Below are 24401 nucleotides of genomic sequence, written 5' to 3' on the forward strand. Positions count from 1 at the left end.
TGTTAGATATTTATATACGGGCATTGAAAAGGTAACTTTCACTGGTGCATTGTGGTCAATGTCGTTTTTATAATAATCATAACTGATATATTTACCATCTTTCAGATGAATTATTGTTTTCATCTAAGGGGGAATATGTAGACTAGTATCTTACAAACTAAATAGCAGTTATTAGATTCAACTTCACTTTCGTTTTTTTGTTTTCTTTAAAACATAATAAATAAATAAAAATCCACAATTAATATGTGGGGAAAGAAAACTACAATCCCAGGTTCCATTGAACGAGCATCTGTGACACATCCCATCCACCTACACTTCACCATAAAGTTTGACATCTCAGATCAGCTGTGTGGTCGCTGGAGCACAGAGCCATGATGGAACAGCAGTGAGGAAAACCAACGAGAGAGAGAGGATCCGTGTCATGATGGTGCTCGTCCTGATTGTCGCAGGTCTTGTGGTTGTCGCGCTGCTCATGGTTTTATTCGCACCCTACATTAGGTAAGAATGAGCGATGTATGTTCGAGGCTATAGCCGATGCATCATCCGTTACTATGCTTGGCATCTCATATTGCCTAATTATTCGAACAATGATTGTCATTGTCAGGCTACTGAAAAACGAAGAGATTGTGACAGGCAATTGGGTCGCTAAATGCATCGACATCAGTGTTGATGATTACATTTTTTTTACAATTATTTCTCTGCGATAATAAAGCCCAAAGAAACACCTTTCCCCCCCCCATAACGAAGACAGCCTTCTTCAGTACAATATTAATTTGTTGTTGTTTGGACTAAAGGCTCGAAATGCACTGTCAATTGAATATGATCCAATTGTGAATGATTGGCATCTCATATTGCCTTAATTAGTCGGACAATGATTGTCATTGTCAGGCGACCCGTACTGCTGAATAATGCAGATGAGTAGGCTCGAGCGCTATCATATTAATAAATATGCATAAGAAGCGTTGCGCGCGTGGTTGGAGTTAAATTATGTTCCGCAAGCCATTGGTTAATCGGTAGCGAGCCAGGTTTTGTGGGTGTTAATGAGTTAATGTTTGATCATTGATGCCAGATTGATCCTTGCATATTGAGAGAACAATATGTTTCATGTTAAATCGTAAATAAAAGTAATAAATAATAAATTCCCCCAAAAATGTTTTTATACAATTTTAACCAGTAATCTCTTTTCTGTGTAGCCTGGGATGTGCATCCAAAATGACAGCCTATTCCCTATACCGATCCCTGTTCGACAGTAGAGCCTTATGACCCCTGGTCAACAGTAGAGCCCTATGATCCCTGGTCGACAGTAGAGCCCTATGATCCCTGGTCAACAGTAGAGCCCTATGATCCCTGGTCGACAGTAGAGCTCTATGGGTCCTGGTTGACAGTAGAGCTCCATGGGCCCTGGCCAACAGTAGAGCTCTATGGGTCCTGGTCGACAGTAGAGCTCTATGGGCCCTGGTCGATAGTAGAGCTCTCCATGGGCCCTGGTCGACAGTAGAGCTCTATGATCCCTGGTCGACAGTAGAGCTCTATGGGTCCTGGTTGACAGTAGAGCTCTATGGGCCCTGGTCGATAGTAGAGCTCTCCATGGGCCCTGGTCGATAGTAGAGCTCTATGATCCCTGGTCGACAGTAGAGCTCTATGGGCCCTGGTCAACAGTAGAGCTCTATGGGCCCTGGTTGACAGAGCTCTATGCTCCCTGGTCAACAGTAGAGCCCTATGATCCCTGGTCAACAGTAGAGCCCTATGATCCCTGGTCGACAGTAGAGCTCTATGGGTCCTGGTTGACAGTAGAGCTCCATGGGCCCTGGCCAACAGTAGAGCTCTATGGGTCCTGGTCGACAGTAGAGCTCTATGGGCCCTGGTCGATAGTAGAGCTCTCCATGGGCCCTGGTCGACAGTAGAGCTCTATGATCCCTGGTCGACAGTAGAGCTCTATGGGTCCTGGTTGACAGTAGAGCTCTATGGGCCCTGGTCGATAGTAGAGCTCTCCATGGGCCCTGGTCGATAGTAGAGCTCTCTGATCCCTGGTCGACAGTAGAGCTCTATGGGCCCTGGTCAACAGTAGAGCTCTATGGGCCCTGGTTGACAGTAGAGCTCTATGCTCCCTGGTCAACAGTAGAGCTCTATGCTCCCTGGTCAACAGTAGAGCTCTATGGGCCCTGGTTGACAGTAGAGCTCTATGCTCCCTGGTCAACAGTAGAGCTCCATGATCCCTGGTCGACAGTAGAGCTCTATGATCCCTGGTCGACAGTAGAGCTCTATGGGTCCTGGTCGACAGTAGAGCTCTATGGGCCCTGGTCGATAGTAGAGCTCTCCATGGGCCCTGGTCGATAGTAGAGCTCTATGATCCCTGGTCGACAGTAGAGCTCTATGGGTCCTGGTTGACAGTAGAGCTCCATGGGCCCTGGCCAACAGTAGAGCTCTATATGGAGAATAGGGAGCCATTTTGTAACGCAGTCTGTGTGGACTTTTCACAATGTGCCAGTGCCAACCTTACCAACGTAGACAGAACAGCTACATACATTGGATTTGAGATAATAACACCGATATATTTCCTGTCTGTCCAGGAAATACTCTGCAGGTGGAACATGTATGTCTATGGCCCGGTTGGACGGGAAGACGGTCCTGATTACTGGAGCCAACACTGGTATTGGGAAGGAGACTGCCCTGGACCTGGCTATCAGAGGTGACTAACTGACACATACAGGGTCATATCCTGATAGTCATACATGGTGTGGAGTCAATTCCTTGTCTCCTTTCCTTGCCTCCTTACATTCATCATCACACAGATATTGCCAGCCGGTGGAGATTAAGTAAAGAAACAGGCTCAAATGGAACCTTTTCCTTATTTAGTGCACTACTCTGGGCCCGGTTCCTTATTTAGTTCACTACTCTGGGCCCGGTTCCTTATTTAGTGCACTACTCTGGGCTCGGTTCCTTATTTAGTGCACTACTCTGGGCTCGGTTCCTTATTTAGTGCACTACTCTGGGCCCTTTCCTTAGTGCACTACTCTGGGCCCTTTCCTTAGTGCACTACTCTGGGCCCGGTTCCTTATTTAATGCACTACTCTGGGCCCGGTTCCTTATTTAGTGCACTACTCTGGGCCCTTTCCTTAGTGCACTACTCTGGGCCCTTTCTTATTTAGTGCACTACTCTGGGCCCAGTTCCTTATTTAGTGCACTACTCTGGGCCCTTTCTTATTTAGTGCACTACTCTGGGCCCGGTTCCTTATTTAGTGCACTACTCTGGGCCCTTTCTTATTTAGTGCACTACTCTGGGCCCGGTTCCTTATTTAGTGCACTACTCTGGGCCCGGTTCCTTATTTAGTGCACTACTCTGGGCCCTTTCTTATTTAGTGCACTACTCTGGGCCCGGTTCCTTATTTAGTGCACTAATCTGGGCCCGGTTCCTTATTTAGTGCACTACTCTGGGCCCGGTTCCTTATTTAGTGCACTACTCTGGGCCCGGTTCCTTATTTAGTGCACTACTCTGGGCCCTTTCTTATTAAGTGCACTACTCTGGGCCCTTTCTTATTTAGTGCACTACTCTGGGCCCTTTCCTTAGTGCACTACTCTGGGCCCGGTTCCTTATTTAGTGCACTACTCTGGGCCCGGTTCCTTATTTAGTGCACTACTCTGGGCCCTTTCCTTAGTGCACTACTCTGGGCCCGGTTCCTTATTTAGTGCACTACTCTGGGCCCTTTCCTTAGTGCACTACTCTGGGCCCTTTCCTTAGTGCACTACTCTGGGCCCTTTCCTTAGTGCACTACTCTGGGCCCGGTTCCTTATTTAGTGCACTACTCTGGGCCCGGTTCCTTATTTAGTGCACTACTCTGGGCTCTGTTCCTTATTTAGTGCACTACTCTGGGCTCGGTTCCTTATTAGTGCACTACTCTGGGCCCGGTTCCTTATTTAGTGCACTACTCTGGGCCCGGTTCCTTATTTAGTGCACTACTCTGGGCCCGGATCCTTATTTAGTGCACTACTCTGGGCCCGGTTCCTTATTTAGTGTACTACTCTGGGCCCGGTTCCTTATTTAGTGCACTACTCTGGGCCCTGTTCCTTAGTTAGTGCACTACTCTGGGCCCTTTTCCTTATTTATAACACTACTCTGGTCCCTTTTCCTTATTTAGTGCACTACTCTGGGCCCGGTTCCTTATTTAGTGCACTACTCTGGGCCCTTTCCTTAGTGCACTACTCTAGGCCCTGTTCCTTATTTAGTGCACTACTCTGGGCCCTTTCCTTAGTGCACTACTCTGGGCCCTTTTCTTAGTGCACTACTCTGGGCCCTGTTCCTTATTTAGTGCACTACTCTGGGCCCTTTCCTTAGTGCACTACTCTGGGCCCTGTTCCTTATTTAGTGCACTACTCTGGGCCCTGTTCCTTATTTAGTGCACTACTCTGGGCCCTGTTCCTTAGTGCACTACTCTGGGCCCTGTTCCTTAGTGCACTACTCAGGGCCCTGTTCCTTATTTAGTGCACTACTCTGGGCCCTTTCCTTAGTGCACTACTCTGGGCCCTTATTTAGTGCACTACTCTGGGCCCTTTCCTTAGTGCACTACTCTGGGCCCGGTTCCTTATTTAGTGCACTACTCTGGGCCCTTTCCTTAGTGCACTACTCTGGGCCCTGTTCCTTATTTAGTGCACTACTCTGGGCCCTTTTCCTTATTTAGTGCACTACTCTGGGCCCGGTTCCTTATTTAGTGTACTACTCTGGGCCCGGTTCCTTATTTAGTGCACTACTCTGGGCCCTGTTCCTTATTTAGTGCACTACTCTGGGCCCTGTTCCTTATTTAGTGCACTACTCTGGTCCCTTTTCCTTATTTAGTGCACTACTCTGGGCCCGGTTCCTTATTTAGTGCACTACTCTGGGCCCTTTCCTTAGTGCACTACTCTAGGCCCTGTTCCTTATTTAGTGCACTACTCTGGGCCCGTTCCTTATTTAGTGCACTACTCTGGGCCCTTTCCTTAGTGCACTACTCTGGGCCCGGTTCCTTATTTAGTGCACTACTCTGGGCCCGGTTCCTTATTTAGTGCACTACTCTGGGCCCTTTCCTTAGTGCACTACTCTAGGCCCTGTTCCTTATTTAGTGCACTACTCTGGGCCCTTTCCTTAGTGCACTACTCTGGGCCCTTTCCTTAGTGCACTACTCTGGGCCCTGTTCCTTATTTAGTGCACTACTCTGGGCCCTTTCCTTAGTGCACTACTCTGGGCCCGGTTCCTTATTTAGTGCACTACTCTGGGCCCTGTTCCTTAGTGCACTACTCAGGGCCCTGTTCCTTATTTAGTGCACTACTCTGGGCCCTTTCCTTAGTGCACTACTCTGGGCCCTTTCTTATTTAGTGCACTACTCTGGGGCCTTTCCTTAGTGCACTACTCTGGGCCCGGTTCCTTATTTAGTGCACTACTCTGGGCCCTTTCCTTAGTGCACTACTCTGGGCCCTGTTCCTTATTTAGTGCACTACTCTGGGCCCTTTCCTTATTTAGTGCACTACTCTGGGCCCGGTTCCTTATTTAGTGTACTACTCTGGGCCCGGTTCCTTATTTAGTGCACTACTCTGGGCCCTTTTCCTTATTTAGTGCACTACTCTGGTCCCTTTTCCTTATTTAGTGCACTACTCTGGGCCCGGTTCCTTATTTAGTGCACTACTCTGGGCCCTGTTCCTTATTTAGTGCACTACTCTGGGCCCTGTTCCTTATTTAGTGCACTACTCTGGGCCCTGTTCCTTATTTAGTGCACTACTCTGGGCCCTGTTCCTTATTTAGTGCACTACTCTGGGCCCTGTTCCTTATTTAGTGCACTACTCTGGGCCCTGTTCCTTATTTAGTGCACTACTCTGGGCCCTGTTCCTTATTTAGTGCACTACTCTGGGCCCTGTTCCTTATTTAGTGCACTACTCTGGGCCCTGTTCCTTATTTAGTGCACTACTCTGGGCCCTGTTCCTTATTTAGTGCACTACTCTGGGCCCTGTTCCTTATTTAGTGCACTACTCTGGGCCCTGTTCCTTATTTAGTGCACTACTCTGGGCCCTGTTCCTTATTTAGTGCACTACTCTGGGCCCTGTTCCTTATTTAGTGCACTACTCTGGGCCCTGTTCCTTATTTAGTGCACTACTCTGGGCCCTGTTCCTTATTTAGTGCACTACTCTGGGCCCTGTTCCTTATTTAGTGCACTACTCTGGGCCCTGTTCCTTATTTAGTGCACTACTCTGGGCCCTGTTCCTTATTTAGTGCACTACTCTGGGCCCTGTTCCTTAGTGCACTACTCTGGTCCCGGTTCCTTAGTGCACTACTCTGGTCCCGGTTCCTTATTTATTGCACTACTCTGGTTCCTTTTCCTTATTTAGGGCACTACTCTGGGCCCTGTTCCTTAGTTAGTGCACTACTCAGGGCCCTTGGTCAACAGTAATGCATATAGTCCTATTTGGTACGCACACCTGGTCTTCATCCTAATAGTAATTCATAGTGTGGCCTCATTACTGCCCTTGCCTCCTTTCCTTACCTCCTGTCCTTCATGACCTCAACAATAACGATAGAAGGATGTAAAGGAAGAGGAGAGGTGGTCTTTTAAAAAGGAACACTGTGTCATCTATGCTGATTTATTGATTATTGTCTATTGCCAGGTGCGAGGGTGATCATGGCGTGCAGGGATGTGGAGAAGGGTGAGGAGGCCGCAGCATCGATACGACGCATCTACTGCAAGGCAAACGTAGAGGTCCGAGAGCTAGACCTGGCTGATACCAGCTCCATACGGGCCTTCGTGCAACGCTTACACAGAGGTCAACCTACTACTTCAGATGCTTCTCAAATAGCACCCTATTCCATATGTAGTGCACTACTTTTGACCAGGGCCCATAGAGCTCCAAATAAGGTGGCATTTGGGGCGCAGGCCATGTGACCTTTACATTTGGGGCGCAGGCCATGTGATCTTTACATTTGGGGCGCAGGCCATGTGATCTTTACATTTGGGGCGCAGGCCATGTGACCTTTACATTTGGGGCGCAGGCCTTGTGACCTTTACATTTGGGGCGCAGGCCATGTGACCTTTACATTTGGGGCGCAGGCCATGTGACCTTTACATTTGGGGCGCAGGCCATGTGATCTTTACATTTGGGGCGCAGGCCATGTGATCTTTACATTTGGGGCGCAGGCCATGTGATCTTTACATTTGGGGCGCAGGCCATGTGACCTTTACATTTGGGGCGCAGGCCTTGTGACCTTTACATTTGGGGCGCAGGCCATGTGACCTTTACATTTGGGGCGCAGGCCATGTGACCTTTACATTTGGGGCGCAGGCCTTGTGACCTTTACATTCGGGACGCAGGCCTTGTGACCTTTACATTTGGGGCGCAGGCCATGTGACCTTTACATTTGGGGCGCAGGCCTTGTGATCTTTACATTTGGGGCGCAGGCCATGTGATCTTTACATTTGGGGCGCAGGCCATGTGACCTTTACATTTGGGGCGCAGGCCATGTGATCTTTACATTTGGGGCGCAGGCCATGTGATCTTTACATTTGGGGCGCAGGCCATGTGATCTTTACATTTGGGGCGCAGGCCTTGTGACCTTTACATTTGGGGCGCAGGCCATGTGACCTTTACATGTTATTACAATATTATGACAGTATTTATTATATTGTTATTAGTTATTAACAAGCACTCATTATTACAGTATTTATTAGTTATTAGCAAGGACTCATTATTACAGTATTTATTAGTTATTAGCAAGGACTCATTATTACAATATTTATTAGTTATTAGCAAGGACTCATTATTACAGTATTTATTATTCATAATTAATTAGCTCTCATTATGTGTTTATTCCTCTGTAAAAAACGGTATAATATTGGCTCTGACCCCCTGTAGAGGTCGACCACCTCCACATCCTGATCAACAATGCTGGGGTCATGATGTGTCCGTACGTGAAGACCATCGACGGCTTCGAGATGCAGCTGGGGGTCAACCACCTGGGTGAGACCGAGACGCTGATATCATGGGTGGGATCCGAAACCAAGGACTCCTACGGGAGAAATAGTAAAGAACATCTAGCCGCTCGAGACCACCCTTACCTGCCGATCTATAAATTACGTCTCCGTAATCTAGCATGGGTAGGATGGTCATCTGAATCAGGGTTAGTTTGTCAGCTTGGGTTAAAGAGGAGCGATTACGATAGAAGAAACCAAGTCTAGATTTAACTTTAGCCTGCAGCTTTGATATGTGCTGAGAGAAGGGCAGTGTACCGTCTAGCCATACTCCCACGTACTTGTATGAGGTGACTACCTCAAGCTCTAAACCCTCAGAGGTAGTAATCACACCTGTGGGAAGAGGGGCATTCTTCTTACCAAACCACATGACCTTTGTTTTGGAGGTGTTCAGAACAAGGTTAAGGGCAGAGAAAGCTTGTTGGACACGAAGAAAGCTTTGTTGTAGAGCGTTTAACACAAAATCCAGGGAGGGACCAGCTGAGTATAAGACTGTATCATCTGCATATACATGGATGAGAGAGCTTCCTATCGCCTGAGCTATGTCGTTGATGTAAATTGAGAAGAGCATTGGGCCTAGGATCGAGCCTTGGGGTACTGCCTTGGTGACAGGCAGTGGCTGCCCTCTTTGAGAGAGGTAGTTGGCAAACCAGGCCAACGATCCCTTAGAGACACCAATTCTGGAATGATCACAAAGATGTACTACCGTATCAAAAGCTTTGGCCAAGTCAATAAAAATAGCAGCACAACATTGCTTAGAATCAAGGGCAATGATGACATCATTGAGGACCTTTTTTTTTATTTTTCCCCCCCTTTATTTAACCAGGTAGGCTAGTTGAGAACACCTTTATTTAACCAGGTAGGCTAGTTGAGAACACCTTTATTTAACCAGGTAGGCTAGTTGAGAACACCTTTATTTAACCAGGTAGGCTAGTTGAGAACACCTTTATTTAACCAGGTAGGCTAGTTGAGAACACCTTTATTTAACCAGGTAGGCTAGTTGAGAACACCTTTATTTAACCAGGTAGGCTAGTTGAGAACACCTTTATTTAACCAGGTAGGCCAGTTGAGAACACCTTTATTTAACCAGGTAGGCTAGTTGAGAACACCTTTATTTAACCAGGTAGGCTAGTTGAGAACACCTTTATTTAACCAGGTAGGCTAGTTGAGAACACCTTTATTTAACCAGGTAGGCTAGTTGAGAACACCTTTATTTAACCAGGTAGGCTAGTTGAGAACACCTTTATTTAACCAGGTAGGCTAGTTGAGAACACCTTTATTTAACCAGGTAGGCCAGTTGAGAACACCTTTATTTAACCAGGTAGGCCAGTTGAGAACACCTTTATTTAACCAGGTAGGCTAGTTGAGAACACCTTTATTTAACCAGGTAGGCTAGTTGAGAACACCTTTATTTAACCAGGTAGGCCAGTTGAGAACACCTTTATTTAACCAGGTAGGCTAGTTGAGAACACCTTTATTTAACCAGGTAGGCCAGTTGAGAACACCTTTATTTAACCAGGTAGGCTAGTTGAGAACAAGTTCTCATTTACAACTGCGACCTGGCCAAGATAAAGCATAGCAGTGTGAACAGACAACAACACAGAGTTACACATGGAGTAAACAATTAACAAGTCAATAACACAGTAGAAAAAAAGAGAGTCTATATACATTATGTGCAAAAGGCATGAGGAGGTAGGTGAATAATTACAATTTTGCAGATTAACACTGGAGTGATAAATGATCAGATGGTCATGTACAGGTAGAGATATTGGTGTAAAAGAGCAGAAAAGTTAATAAATAAATAAAAACAGTATGGGGATGAGGTAGGTAAAAATGGGTGGGCTATTTACCGATAGACTATGTGCAGTGACACATCCATAACCTGAGCGGAAACCAGATTGCATACCAGAGAGAATACTACAGACATACCAGAGAGAATACTACAGACATACCAGAGAGAATACTACAGACATACCAGAGAGAATACTACAGACATACCAGAGAGAATACTACAGACATACCAGAGAGAATACTACAGACATACCAGAGAGAATACTACAGACATACCAGAGAGAATACTACAGACATACCAGAGAGAATACTACAGACATACCAGAGAGAATACTACAGACATACCAGAGAGAATACTACAGACATACCAGAGAGAATACTACAGACATACCAGAGAGAATACTACAGACATACCAGAGAGAATACTACAGACATTAAGAAAGCCAGTCGGTTGATTATTGACAAGTTTTTGCAACACTTTCGATAAACAGGGCAAAATATAAATAGACCTGTAACAGTTAGGATCAGCTTGACCTCCCTCTTTAAATAAAGGATGAACCGTGGCTGCCTTCCAAGCACTGGGAACCTCGCCAGAGAGGAGAGACAGGCGATTATAGGGGCAACAACCTTGAAGAAAAAAGGGTTTTCGGGGTCAAGTTTCAGGAGCTCCTTTAGCACCTTGGACTCAGTGACCGCCTGCAGGGAGAAACTTTGTAGTTGGGCAGGGGAACAAGAGGGAGAAGCATTGGGATTAGTTGCATTAGAAGGGGTGGGAAATGGTGGACGGACAAGGAGGCATGTCTGAGTCAAATAGGAATCCTGACTTCATGAAGTGATGATTAAAGAGCTCAGCCTCGGTGCTTCTTGTCAGTAACAACCACAACATTAAGGGACATGGGCAGTAGATACCTATAAGGATAATTTTTTGAGGAAAACATTGAGGACAGTAGCCTTTTCTGGGTGTTTGGAGTCATACCTTGTGGGATTGGTAATAATCTGAAAAATGTTGGGAGTCCCATTGCTTTAGGACTTGGTCAGGGGGGAGACAACCGAGAACTGAAGTTGACCCTTGGTAAAGATTGCCACGCCCCTACTTTCTGACAAAGCAACTGATTGTGTTGTTGTTTACTCCTGATAGGTCACTTCCTGTTGACGTACCTCCTGATTGGTCTGCTGAAGCGTAGTGCTCCGGCCCGTATCGTTGTGGTTTCCTCTCTGGCTCATAACGTTGGCTGGATCCGCTTCCATGACCTCCTCAGCCAGGGCAGCTACAACAGCGGCCTCGCATACTGCCAGAGCAAGTTGGCCAACCTTCTGTTCGCTAGGGAGCTGGCCCGCAGACTCAAAGGTAGGCTGGGAGAGGGGGAGAGAGAATGGCAACCTGCCACATTTGTTGGACAATGGATCAGAAAATACAGAAGAGAAACTGAGGGTTAGTAAAGAGTTTTAGTGAGAAAACACATACACAAAATACATGATCAGAAAGGCAAAATGACAGTTATGAAGTTACTTAGCAACATACGGTGATCTAAAACGTTCTCACACAGAAGATGATCTTGAAGAAACACTGTCTCCCATGGTAACACTTCCTACCTCCTTCCCCAGGTTCCAGTGTGACGGTGAACTCTGTCCACCCTGGGTTGGTGTGCTCGGACCTGGTACGCCACTCCACCATCATGTCTCTGCTGTTCTCTCTGTTCTCCTTGTTCCTGAAGAGCCCTCGGGACGGGGCCCAGACATCCATCTACTGCGCAGTGGCAGAGGAGCTGCACTCCCTCACCGGGAAACACTTCAGGTGAGGTAGAGATTATGCTACAGTATGTAGCACATTCAGTCCCTGCCCCAGGTTAGATTCAAAACAATTCTAATAAATGCAGTTGAACAGTGGATGAAGATACTCCAAACTTTTTTTTGAATTTTTATAATCCGTCAGATAGACTGAATTATAGCAATTATGGAATTAAATTTAAATTTTAAATTAAATATTAAATTAAATTTTCTTAGAATGCACTCATATATACATTTTCTAATGATATCAGGCATTTTTTAAATTTATGTTTGTATTAAAATCAAGAAAATTGTGCTAATTTGCATAAATACAATGGGTATATTTGCATATTTTTAATAGATTAACATAAATGGGTGGATCAATTCAACAATTCAAGAATGTGCCTCACTAATTACTGTTATCACGTTCTGTAGCTTAATTCAATAAGTGTGTCCAATAGCAGGATATCATTGGATTTAAAGTCAACAAGCTTGGCTCTAAATTATACCAGTGGAGGCTCCTCAGGAGGTCCATCCTACTCACAGAATTTCCCAAAAATTGTGAAATGTTTTTTTTTTAAGTTATTATTTTTATATAAAACTATACTAAATATATTCCTGTACCAAATAACTGATTAAAACACTGTTTTTCAATAAGGTCTACGGTAGCCTCAACAGCACCCTCTAGAGTAGCACCATGGTGTAGCCGGAGGACAGCTAGTTTCCGTCCTCCTCTGGGTACATTGACTTCAATTCAAAACCTAGGAGGCTCATGGTTCTCACCCCCTTCCATAGACTTACACAGTAATTATGACAACTTCTAGAGGACGTCCTCCAACCTATCAGAGCTCTTGCAGCATGACCTGACATGTTGTCCACCCAATCAAAGGATCAGAGGATGAATCTAGTACTGAAAGCATAAGCTACAGCTAGCTAGCACTGCAGTACATAAAATGTGGTGAGTAGTTGACTCAAAGAGAGAAAGACAATGGTTGAACAGTTTTGAACAAATTATATAAAAAATTAAGGAGAAGCAGCAGAGAGATGTATATTTGGTGCATTTTTCACTTACTTAGCTAGCTAATTTTGCCTACTCAACAACCTGACCAAACAGAGAGGAATGTCATGTATGTTAGCTAGCTGGCTAAGGCTATCCAATGTTCAAACTCTTCCAAGATTCTGGAAGATTCCGGTTTTATTACTTCATTGCCACCGGGGCCTGCCGGTGTAACTGCTAAGATGCTTGCTGTACACTACTGCTTGATTGTACTCATGAATTGGATTGTGGGTTTACTAACATGTTCTAGATTGTTGACTATGACGTTAGCTAATATGGGGATAACAATGTAGTGTAGAGGTTAGCGGTTATGGTATGAAGGTTTGGCTTGGAGAGTTTATTTTTTCCGCCTGGTCACAGACAGCTGTTGTGTTGTGCACTGAAGTCCACAAGCAAAGGGGGAAAACGTGAGAGGAGGACTTTACATGCACGCACACATACAATCGTCATTTACGCTGCTGCTACTCTGTTTATCATATATCTTGACTCCTAGGTACCTTATCCCTATAAATACATATCTACCTCCATCACACCAGTATCCCTGCACATTGTAAATATGGTCTTGGAACTGACCCTCTTACTTTCTCGTGTGTTTTTGTTTTATCTCATGTTTATTTTAGTACTATATTGATTACTGTTGGGTTTAGAGCTAAGCAAGAAAGGCATTTCACTGTACTTGTGCACGTGACACATTTTAATCTAATGTGAATCTCCGTTAATTATCTGGGAATCTACCCGGTTTGCTGGGATGCTCTCTCTCTCTCTCTTAAGGCTAAAGTAATAAATAAATTCTCATTTCAATTACTTAGTATCTCTCAAATTCGATACTAAGTCATTTTGAAGAAGATACTTAATTGTTATTTAGTCTAATTAGTCATTTGTTATGCAGCTGGACAGACCATGTAATGGTGGCTGCAAACATTCATTCACCGGTTCCATCCATCGATGTGATTGACAGTTCTTTGATAGCCTAAAGCACTGCTGTTTCTGAATACCAGAGCATGGAAGCAGGTGAGGGACGAGCAGAGCCTTTTTAAATGTTGTCTGTCTTCTCTCTGGCTCTAATTTGGCTGTGGTACTGCTCAGCTAAAAGCTTTGGTCATGCTCTGCCTAGAATGTTGTTTCCATCATCGCTATTCTTTTAATTAGGCCTATTCCGTCGTAATATTTATCCTACCACACCCACAGTAGACTATAGTCTACCATTAGGATATGTAGTTTCTATTTTGAAGGACTTCAAAATGTATTAACGGATGTTTTAGGTAGACAATATATATGCTATACTGTAAAATATATTTTAGTTTTTCTGTGAATAGAAACACCATAATATAAATCTACAATAAAGTTAAAATATCAGAACTAAATCATTTAATAATAAAAGGCCAGTATCATCATCTTATTTTCAGAAATAAAAGGGACTAAATCATCTCGAACTGAGGCTGTGAAACAATTTGCGCGTTGAGTGGGAAATGCGCTCTACAAACTAATTATTATTATTACGAAGATGATTAGATGAAAACTGTAATTCCATAATATAAACAAGATAAAGGAATATATTTGAAAAGCTTAAAATAAACAAATATATTGATATGAAGCTGCTAACATGTGTGGATGCTTTTTCTAAAAGAAATCTATTACATTTAAGTAAGGCCTTACTTCATTTGCACACACTGTGTATATATATTTTTCTATTGTGTTATTGACTGTATGTTTTGTTTACTCCATGTGTAACTCTGTTGTTGTTGTTTGTGTCGAACTGCTATGCGTTTATCTTGGCCAGGTCGCAGTTGTAAATGAAAAAGTACCGTACAGAGTTCAGTAGGACAGTGTCACAAGGCTACATCCTCATAGGCCTACACGTCACCACTGCTGGAGGGCAAAACACAGTTGTCCTTGATTGTGAATGAAATGGAGAATGAAATGTGTGCGACGAGGTAAAAACCAAGGGTTTTCATTCAATATAATTAATTTGGGGACGTAGGCAGCGGGTGAGTTTCGAGTTTGGAGACGTACATTTCCATGACTGCAGACATTTGGCAGACTTGTTTTTAATACGACAAATTACGACATTGTCGATATACTAGGCGTACAAGAAGGGGAGACAAATTGAATTATTACCTCCGTCTAAACTGGATGAGGAAATTGTAAAAAAAAATATTTTCCTCATATATATATTTTACGATATATATATATATATATATATATCCCTGATACATGTCCCTGATCCACCTCTACGCAGACGACACCATTCTGTATACTTCCGGCCCTTCTTTGGACACTGTGTTAACAACCCTCCAGGCAAGCTTCAATGCCATACAACTCTCCTTCCGTGGCCTCCAATTGCTCTTAAATACAAGTAAAACTAAATGCATGCTCTTCAACCGATCGCTACCTGCACCTACCCGCCTGTCCAACATCACTACTCTGGACGGCTCTGACTTAGAATACGTGGACAACTACAAATACTTAGGTGTCTGGTTAGACTGTAAACTCTTCTTCCAGACCCATATCAAACATCTCCAATCCAAAGTTAAATCTAGAATTGGCTTCCTATTTCGCAACAAAGCATCCTTCACTCATGCTGCCAAACATACCCTTGTAAAACTGACCATCCTACCAATCCTCGACTTTGGTGATGTCATTTACAAAATAGCCTCCAATACCCTACTCAACAAATTGGATGCAGTCTATCACAGTGCAATCCGTTTTATCACCAAAGCCCCATATACTACCCACCATTGCGACCTGTACGCTCTCGTTGGCTGGCCCTCGCTTCATACTCGTCGCCAAACCCACTGGCTCCATGTCATCTACAAGACCCTGCTAGGTAAAGTCCCCCCTTATCTCAGCTCGCTGGTCACCATAGCATCTCCCACCTGTAGCACACGCTCCAGCAGGTATATCTCTCTAGTCACCCCCAAAACCAATTCTTTCTTTGGCCGCCTCTCCTTCCAGTTCTCTGCTGCCAATGACTGGAACGAACTACAAAAATCTCTGAAACTGGAAACACTTATCTCCCTCACTAGCTTTAAGCACCAACTGTCAGAGCAGCTCACAGATTACTGCACCTGTACATAGCCCACCTATAATTTAGCCCAAACAACTACCTCTTTCCCAACTGTATTTAATTTTTATTTATTTATTTTGCTCCTTTGCACCCCATTATTTTTTATTTCTACTTTGCACATTCTTCCATTGCAAAACTACCATTCCAGTATTTTACTTGCTATATTGTATTTACTTTGCCATCATGGCCTTTTTTGCCTTTACCTCCCTTCTCACCTCATTTGCTCACATTGTATATAGACTTGTTTATACTGTATTATTGACTTTATGTTTGTTTATTCCATGTGTAACTCTGTGTCGTTGTATCTGTCGAACTGCTTTGCTTTATCTTGGCCAGGTCGCAATTGTAAATGAGAACTTGTTCTCAACTTGCCTACCTGGTTAAATAAAGGTAAAATAAATAAATAAATAAATAAATATATATATATATAATACGTTTAGAAAAGCTTTTGTGGCAATGACCAAACATTGATAAAGTGTGAATATCCGCAGTGCGCACTCACCGGGGATATGGCGAAATTGTTCCGCTGGTCCCAATAACATAGGCTTTACTGTTGTTTGCTTAATTAAGTTGAGAATTTTGTTAACTAAAATACGAAATAGAGTATTTTCATTGTCTTATATTTACAGCAATAGCCATTTGGTTTCCTTACTATGTTTTCTCGCGATTTGTATTTTGCACTAATATCACATTAGCGTGGCTGGGCCTCAACTTTTCTCTGACGGCTGCAACTCAACAATCATCTATTTGGTATTTGCAGCTCGCGTTGTCTTTCCTTTCCTTCCGGCTGTAGGCAATGCGATTTAAAACAATCCACAACTCATTTTTTTTGTTCAAAGAAGCATTTCGGCACACCCGCTATAACATCTGCTAAAACATGTATGTGACCAATACAGTTTGATTTGACCCTATGGCCAAATCATGCTTTAGTAGCCTATTTGGAATGATTTGTATTTCTGTATAGACAGGAGTAGGATCATTAGGCTATATAATTTTGGCAATTTTATGTCTATTTACTTTAGGGAAAGCGTCCTCTAGAGGGATGGACGCGCGGTCTACGTGTAGGGTGGGAATGTTATCATAAGGGAATTGCTTAGATGGCACGTATCGGTAGGACTAGTTATGTCATGCGCAGAAGTAGCCTAAACTTAGTTAAAATATCAATCACCAATAAATGAAGGCACTTCAGAGTTAATAGGCTTGTTTATGCTGAAAGTGAACAACATACCTTTTTATTAGCCTCCCAGAATCACCTACAGAAAGAGGTTGGTGAAAGGCCTTCAATTTAAAGGTTTAACTTGTTATAGCCTACAGTCCTACGATAACAGGGAGGGGGGGGGGGGGGGGGGGGGTAGAGAGTAAACTTTCATGATGACGCTTCGTTTAATCATTGAAGTGTTTGCTAATGGTTTAGAGAAACACAAGGAAGCTTATCCGATGTTCAAAAGCACCGATGACAAACTATTCATTTGATAAGGGAGAACCGTGGGTAATGGATGGATTTGGCGAACGGGTTGGAAAATAAATCCTCCCATTGCAGGGATCAGCTTGCTGTGGCAGTTTTATAGCCTCGTGCAGCAGTTACAATAACAATAATAATAAACTATTACTACTGGACTATTCTGCGCAGGCTAACGCGGACTGATTAGGCTATGTTAAACACTTCAAACTATAGTCAAAAGCCACCTACTGGGCGAAAACATTTCTGAGATGCGCGCAGATTATTTGGACAATAATGTTGTGTGGAGTCGTTTAACTAATGTCTGATTCTATTGGTGTTACGATAACGTTACATATTTATCAAACCATATTTATGAAACCGAGCAGAGATCTTCTGCCAAACCTCGCCCTGTCCATTCGGGGATTTAGATAATTAAACCGTATTTTAAGGATGGCAGATTACCGGCGTGGAGCTGTTTAAAAAAAAATGCGTCAGTAATGTGTGTTCTCTTTTGGTGATATCACCATTGTGCATGCCCTTGGTGACCCGTCAGTTGGATTACAGCCCAAAGCGGTTCTGTAGGGGTTTTTAGCGAGTCTCTTTATTGAATGCCTGATCAACCAGTTGCCTGAGTACTTCAGTTTTATAGATAGTGTAGTCGTGTACAGTAGCAGCGCCTAGTCAAAACGCGTTGCAGTTGTGCATCCTGATATTCAGGCTGATTTGCATACATCTAATGTAAATATAAAAGCAACATGCAACTGAGTTAATTCATATAAGTAAATCAATTCATTAGGCCCTAATCTATGGATTTCACATGACTGGGCAGGGGCACCGCCATGGGTGGGCCTGGGAGGGCATAGGCCCACCCACTGGCGAGCCAGGTGCAGCCAATCAGAATGAGTTTCACCACAAAAGGGCTTTTTTTTTTTTAAACAGACAGAAATACTCCTCAATTTCATCAGCTGTCCAGGTGGCTGGTCTCAGATGATCCCGCAGGTGAAGAAGCCGGATGTGGAGGGCCTGGGTTGGCATGGTTACTTGTGGTCTTCTGATGTGAGTCCGGTTGGACATACTGCCAAATTCTCTAAAACAACATTGGAGGTGGCTTATGGTAGAAAATGGACATTCAATTATCTGGCAACAGCTCAGGTAGACATTCCTACAGTCAGCATGCCATTGCACAATCCCTCAACTTGAGACATCTGTGGCATTGTGTTGTGACAAAACTGAACATTTTAGTGGCCTTTATTGTCCCCAGCACAAGGTGCACCTGTGTTACGGATACAAGTATCCTGTGTGTATTTGTTTTCTCTCCTTCTGCCCTAGTCACGGGTGTCGCCAATCAGAAGACACACCTGCTCCCTTTCCCTTACCCAATCACATCCCTTTTCCCTTACCCAATCACATCGCTTTGTTTAAAAACCCAGTCAGTTGGTTTCCCAAACTCTCTCCCTCCCTGTTGTTTTTGCTCCTACATGTCACATTTGTCTGTCATTATGTTAGTATGTATTGTTGTGGTTTATGACTGTTTGTTGGTGTGAAAACTCAGTGACTCAGTGACCATATAATAACCATGCCCCCTATCTCTCTCCCAGTGACTATAATAACCATGCCCCCTATCTCCTAGTGACTGTATAATAACCATGCCCTCTATCTCCCAGTGACTATAATAACCATGCCCCCTATCTCCTAGTGACTGTATAATAACCATGCCCCCTATCTCTCTCCCAGTGACTGTATAATAACCATGCCCCCTAACAGTGACTATATAATAACCATGCCCCCTATCTCTCTCCCAGTGACTATATAATAACCATGCCCCCTCTCTCTCTCTCTCCTAGTGACTGTATAATAACCATGCCCCCTCTCTCTCTCCTAGTGACTGTATAATAACCATGCCCCCTATCTCTCTCCTAGTGACTGTATAATAACCATGCCCCCTATCTCTCTCCTAGTGACTGTATTATAACCATGCCCCCTATCTCTCTCCCAGTGACTGCGCCCCAGCCTCCGTGGCCCCCCAGGGGAGGAACGAGGAGACGGCCAGGAAGCTGTGGGACGCCAGCAGTGAGCTCCTGGGCATCGTCTGGGACCACTGATCTGAACCACCCTCTATCATCAAAACACTGGTTGCAACCCCAACGCCCTGTAAAGGCACTACTTTTGACCAGGGCCCACAACCTTGTGCCAAATGGTTACAGCAAGAGCCGGCAGTAGGGCCCACAGGGCCGCGGTAGAAAGTGGTGCACTATAAAGGGAACAGGGTGCCATTGTGGATGCATCCCATGTTCTCTAAGGAGTCTTTGTTTTCAATCTGAGTACATATGTAGCCTTATCATTTCATGACGTTACGTAATCTCAAACTACAGTTAACCCACTTGAATAATAACCATAGAGGTATTCAGATAGACATAATGGCAGATAGGACTCTCTTATGGTAGTAACTGCAAGATTAACTACATTATTGTTCCGCCACAGGTTAGCCAGGGTGTAACCAGGTCTAGCCAGGGTGTAACCAGATTTAGCCAGGGTGTAACCAGGTTTAGCCAAGTCTAGCCAGGGTTTAGCCAGGGTGTAACCAGGTTTAGCCAGGGTGTTTAGCCAGGGTGTAACCAGGTTTAGCCAGGGTGTAACCAGGTTTAGCCAGGGTGTAACCAGGGTGTTAGCCAGGGTGTAACCAGGTTTAGCCAGGGTGTAACCAGGTTTAGCCAGGGTGTAACCAGGTTTAGCCAGGGTGTAACCAGGTTTAGCCAGGGTGTTTAGCCAGGGTGTAACCAGGTTTAGCCAGGGTGTAACCAGGTTTAGCCAGGGTGTAACCAGGTCTAGCCAGGGTTTAGCCAGGGTGTAACCAGGTTTAGCCAGGGTGTAACCAGGTTTAGCCAGGGTGTAACCAGGTTTAGCCAGGGTGTAACTAGGTTTAGCCAGGGTGTAACCAGGTTTAGCCAGGGTGTAACCAGGTTTAGCCAGGGTGTTTAGCCAGGGTGTAACCAGGTTTAGCCAGGGTGTTTAGCCAGGGTGTAACCAGGTTTAGCCAGGGTGTAACCAGGTTTAGCCAGGGTGTAACCAGGTTTAGCCAGGGTGTTTAGCCAGGGTGTAACCAGGTTTAGCCAGGGTGTAACCAGGTTTAGCCAGGGTGTAACCAGGTTTAGCCAGGGTGTAACCAGGTTTAGCCAGGGTGTTTAGCCAGGGTGTAACCAGGTTTAGCCAGGGTGTATTATAAACCAGCTGATTCAGTTTGTTTTGTATCATATTATAAATGGGGTTCCAAATTTCCTGTAACTTTTCACAAAATTCCCATTTTCCGAAATCCTAGTTGGAAGATTGCTGGAATTAAAGCAAAACATCCAGGATTTCGGGGGAATTTGGAGAGTTACAGGAATTGTACAAATTATCCTCCATGTGGATTCAGCTTGGTTTTGAACCTCTCCACTCTAGGCTTGATTTTTTTCCCCCTCAGCATTGTTAAGCTACCGAGATGTCTTTTATACAAATGTGAAACATGCCTTTTTTAGTACATTTTAGGGTTGCAATATTTTTTTTAATAACAATCAGGAAATCCTGAAACCAGTATTTCTGGAGAAAACAAAACAAAACAGGGCATTCTGGGAAAATGTGACACCCAAACTACATAGCAGTCATGTCAGGAGTTTAATGTTCACATCTGTAAATAAAATATAATATTACTAGCTACTATTTGTTTGTTTAGTAATTGTGTCACACACAACAGAGGAGGCTGGTTGGAGGAGCTATAGGAGGATAGGCACATTGTAATGGCTTTTATTTTAAACTGCATCGTTGGTTAAGGGCTCGTCAGTCAGGCATTTCACTAATGTTTACACCTGTTGTATTCGGCACACGCGACTAATAACATTTGATTTGAATGGAATTCATTGGAACAGAATCAAACGTGTGGTTTCCATGTATTTGATACGGTTCCATTCATTCCATTACAACGGGCTCAGTCCTCCTATATCTCCTCCCACCAGCCTCCTCCAATTGAACCCCCCCCCCCCCCCCCCCCCCCCACTTCATTACCCTTTTTCCAACATGGCCGCTTTAAGACAGGAAATCATTATCATACTCCTCACATTTCCTGTGATCAATAATCATACCTGCATTATTATAATAACCAAATTGATGACGTTGTTTCTTCAACCAAAGAAAGGGGGGAGGGGGGGCGAAGAGTCATTGGGGTATGTTTCAAATGGAACTATTCACTACATAGGGTGTCATTGGCTCTCGTTTTGTAGAGGCCAGACATTCAGATAAGGTAGGATGGTAAAGTGCATCAGGGAAGATAAGTGAGTGCCTAGGGGGTAGGAGAGTAGGGGGAACGGTGCTAGGGCGCAATTTGGGATAGGGGGCAACAATAAACCAGAGTGAAAAGACTTGTGTCCTAAATGGCACCATATTCCCCACCTCCAGGCTGTGTAAGGGCTATTTGACCAAGAAGGAGAGTGATGCATCAGATGACCTCAACCCAATTGAGATGGTTTGGGCTGCAGAGTGAAGGAAAAGCAGCCAACAAGTGTTGCAGCATATGTGGGAACTGCATTCCAGGTGAAGCTGGTCGAGAGAATGCCAAGAGTGTGCAAAGCTGTCATCAAGGCAAAGGGTGGCTACTTTTTTTGGTTACTACATGAGTTATTTCATAGTTTTGATGTCTTCACAATTATTCTACAATGTAGAAAATAGTACAAATAAAGACAAACCCTGAAATGAATATGTGTGTCCAAACTGTTGACTGGTACTGGATGTGATGATGTAGCACAGCACCTCATCACATGACCAGACAGGCTGATTTAAGTCTCTGTTTGCTAACAAACAGAACTTCAATCAAAAGTGAATGAATATCTATTGTGGATTTTAACATGGGCCGGTCAGCAATGTAGATACACTACTACATGATCAAAAGTATGTTATCGAACATTTCTTTCAAAAATCATGGGCATTAATATGGAGTTGGTCCCCCTTTTACTGCTATAACAGCCTCCACTCTTCTGGGAAGGCTTTCCACTAGATGTTGGAACATTGCTGCTATAACAGCTTCCACTCTTCTGGGAAGGCTTTCCACTAGATGTTGGAACATTGCTGCTATAACAGCCTCCACTCTTCTGGGAAGGCTTTCCACTAGATATTGGAACATTGCTGCGGGGACTTGCTTCCATTCAGCCACAAGAGCATTAATGAGGTCTGGTACTGATGTTTGGTGGTTAGGCCTGGCTAACAGTCGGCGTTCTAATTCATCCCAAAGGTATTTGATGAGGTTGAGGTCAGGGCTCTGGCCAGTCAAGTTTTTCCACACGGATCTCGCTTTGTGCACGGGGGAATTGTCATGCCGAAACAGGAAAGGGCCTTCTCCAAACTGTTGCCACAAAGTTGGAAGCACAGAATTGTCTAGAATGTCATTGTATGCTGTAGTGTTACGATTTCCCTTCAGTGGAACTAAGGGGCCTGAACCATGAAAAACAGCCCCAGACCATTATTCCTCCTCCACCAAACTTTAGTTTACACTATGCATTGGGACAGATAGCGTTCTCCTGGCATCCGCCAAACCCAGATTCGTCCGTCAGGCTGCCAAATGGTGAAGTGTGATTCATCACTCCAGAGAACGCGTTTCCACTGCTCCAGAGTCCAATGGTGGTGAGCTTTACACCACTCCAGATGATACTTGTCATTGCGCATGATGATGTTAGGCTTGTGTGCGGCTGCTCTGCCATGGAAACCCATTTCATGAAGCTCCTGATGAACCGTTCTTGTGCTGACGTTGCTTCCAAAGGCAGTTTGGAACTCGGTAGTGAGTGTTGCAACCGAGGACAGATGATTTGTATATGCTACTCACTTCAGCACTCGGCTATCCCGTTCTGTGAGCTTTTGTGGGCTACCACTTCGCTGCTGAGCCGTTGTTGCTCCTAGACGTTTCCATTTCACAATAACAGCACTTACAGTTGACCGGGGGGCAGCTCTGGCAGGGCAGAAAATGTGACAAACTGACTTGTTGGAAAGATGGCATCGTATGACAGTGCCATGTTGAAAGTCACTGAGCTCTTCAGTAAGGCCATTCTACAGCCAATGTTTGTCTATGGAGATTGCATGTCTGTGTGCTCGATTTTATACACCAAGTCAGCAACAGGTGTGGCTGAAATAGCCGAATCCACAAATTTGTAGGCTTGTCCACATACTCTTGTATATATAGTGTATATTATTAATATTCTGATTAAAGTATTGAAATGTGATTGTCATGGCATTAACATATAACTATGGTGTAATCTGAGGGATTAAAGTGAGAAAAAAAATATATATTACGTGTAATCTGAGGGATTAAAGTGAGAAATAAACATTATGGTGTAATCTGAGGGATTAAAATGAAAAATAAAAATGTTTATTACGGTGTAATCTGAGGGATTATAGTGAGAAATAAAAATGTTTATTACGGTGTAATCTGAGGGATTAAAGTGAGAAATAAACATTACGGTGTAATCTGAGGGATTAAAGTGAGAAATAAAAATGTTTATTAAGTGTAATCTGAGGGATTAAAGTGAGAAATAAACATTACGGTGTAATCTGAGGGATTAAAGTGAGAAATAAAAATGTTTATTAAGTGTAATCTGAGGGATTAAAGTGAGAAATATAAACATTATGGTGTAATCTCTGGGATTAAAGTGAGAAATAAACATTATGGTGTAATCTCTGGGATTAAAGTGAGAAATAAACATTACGGTGTAATCTGAGGGATTAAAGTGAGAAATAAAAATGTTTATTAAGTGTAATCTGAGGGATTAAAGTGAGAAATAAAAATGTTTATTACGGTGTAATCTGAGGGATTAAAGTGAGAAATATAAACATTATGGTGTAATCTGAGGGATTATAGTGAGAAATATAAACATTATGGTGTAATCTGAGGGATTATAGTGAGAAATAAACATTATGGTGTAATCTGAGGGATTATAGTGAGAAATAAACATTATGGTGTAATCTCTGGGATTAAAGTGAGAAATAAACATTATGGTGTAATCTGAGGGATTATAGTGAGAAATAAACATTATGGTGTAATCTGAGAGATTAATGTGAGAAATAAACATTATGGTGTAATCTGAGGGATTATAGTGAGAAATAAACATTATGGTGTAATCTGAGGGATTATAGTGAGAAATAAACATTATGGTGTAATCTCTGGGATTAAAGTGAGAAATAAACATTATGGTGTAATCTGAGGGATTATAGTGAGAAATAAACATTATGGTGTAATCTCTGGGATCGCTATTAAAGTGAGAAATAAAAAAAAACGGG

General features: G+C 43.7%; 1 protein-coding gene across 13 annotated transcripts; it reads left to right on the forward strand.

Moving 5' to 3' along the window:
- The first annotated feature begins 278 nt into the window (after nt 1-278).
- On the forward strand, nt 279-24346 carry LOC109904357 (retinol dehydrogenase 11). 13 transcript variants are annotated; one of them, XR_004202650.1, is made up of 9 exons: nt 281-498; nt 2571-2689; nt 6628-6783; nt 7870-7974; nt 10915-11124; nt 11382-11571; nt 19105-20068; nt 20137-20212; nt 20310-24346. XR_004202650.1 is itself a non-coding variant. In XM_031787673.1 (7 exons), the coding sequence occupies exons 1-7, from the start codon at nt 422-424 to the stop codon at nt 19208-19210; spliced, it is 846 nt and encodes a 281-aa protein (XP_031643533.1). In that variant the 5' UTR covers nt 279-421; the 3' UTR covers nt 19211-24346. The 13 variants fall into 13 exon arrangements, 3 of the variants coding, with proteins under 3 accessions (XP_031643533.1, XP_031643532.1, XP_031643534.1); XR_004202646.1 differs by having other exon boundaries at nt 19105-20212; XR_004202645.1 differs by having other exon boundaries at nt 20103-24346.
- Nucleotides 24347-24401: the final 55 nt, after the last annotated feature.

This window comes from Oncorhynchus kisutch, linkage group LG14, assembly GCF_002021735.2.
Source record: "Oncorhynchus kisutch isolate 150728-3 linkage group LG14, Okis_V2, whole genome shotgun sequence".
Classification (NCBI taxonomy): Eukaryota; Metazoa; Chordata; class Actinopteri; order Salmoniformes; family Salmonidae; genus Oncorhynchus; species Oncorhynchus kisutch.

What these genes read in the sequence shown, in the direction of transcription:
- LOC109904357 (XM_031787672.1), top strand. Translation starts at nt 422, where the DNA reads ATGATGGTGCTCGTCCTGATTGTCGCAGGTCTTGTGGTTGTCGCGCTG. An exon ending in CGTGCAACGCTTACACAGAG is followed by an intron (nt 6,784 to 7,869) that starts GTCAACCTACTA and finishes GACCCCCTGTAG; the next exon opens with AGGTCGACCACCTCCACATC. An exon ending in CTCACCGGGAAACACTTCAG is followed by an intron (nt 11,572 to 19,104) that starts GTGAGGTAGAGA and finishes TCTCTCTCCCAG; the next exon opens with TGACTGCGCCCCAGCCTCCG.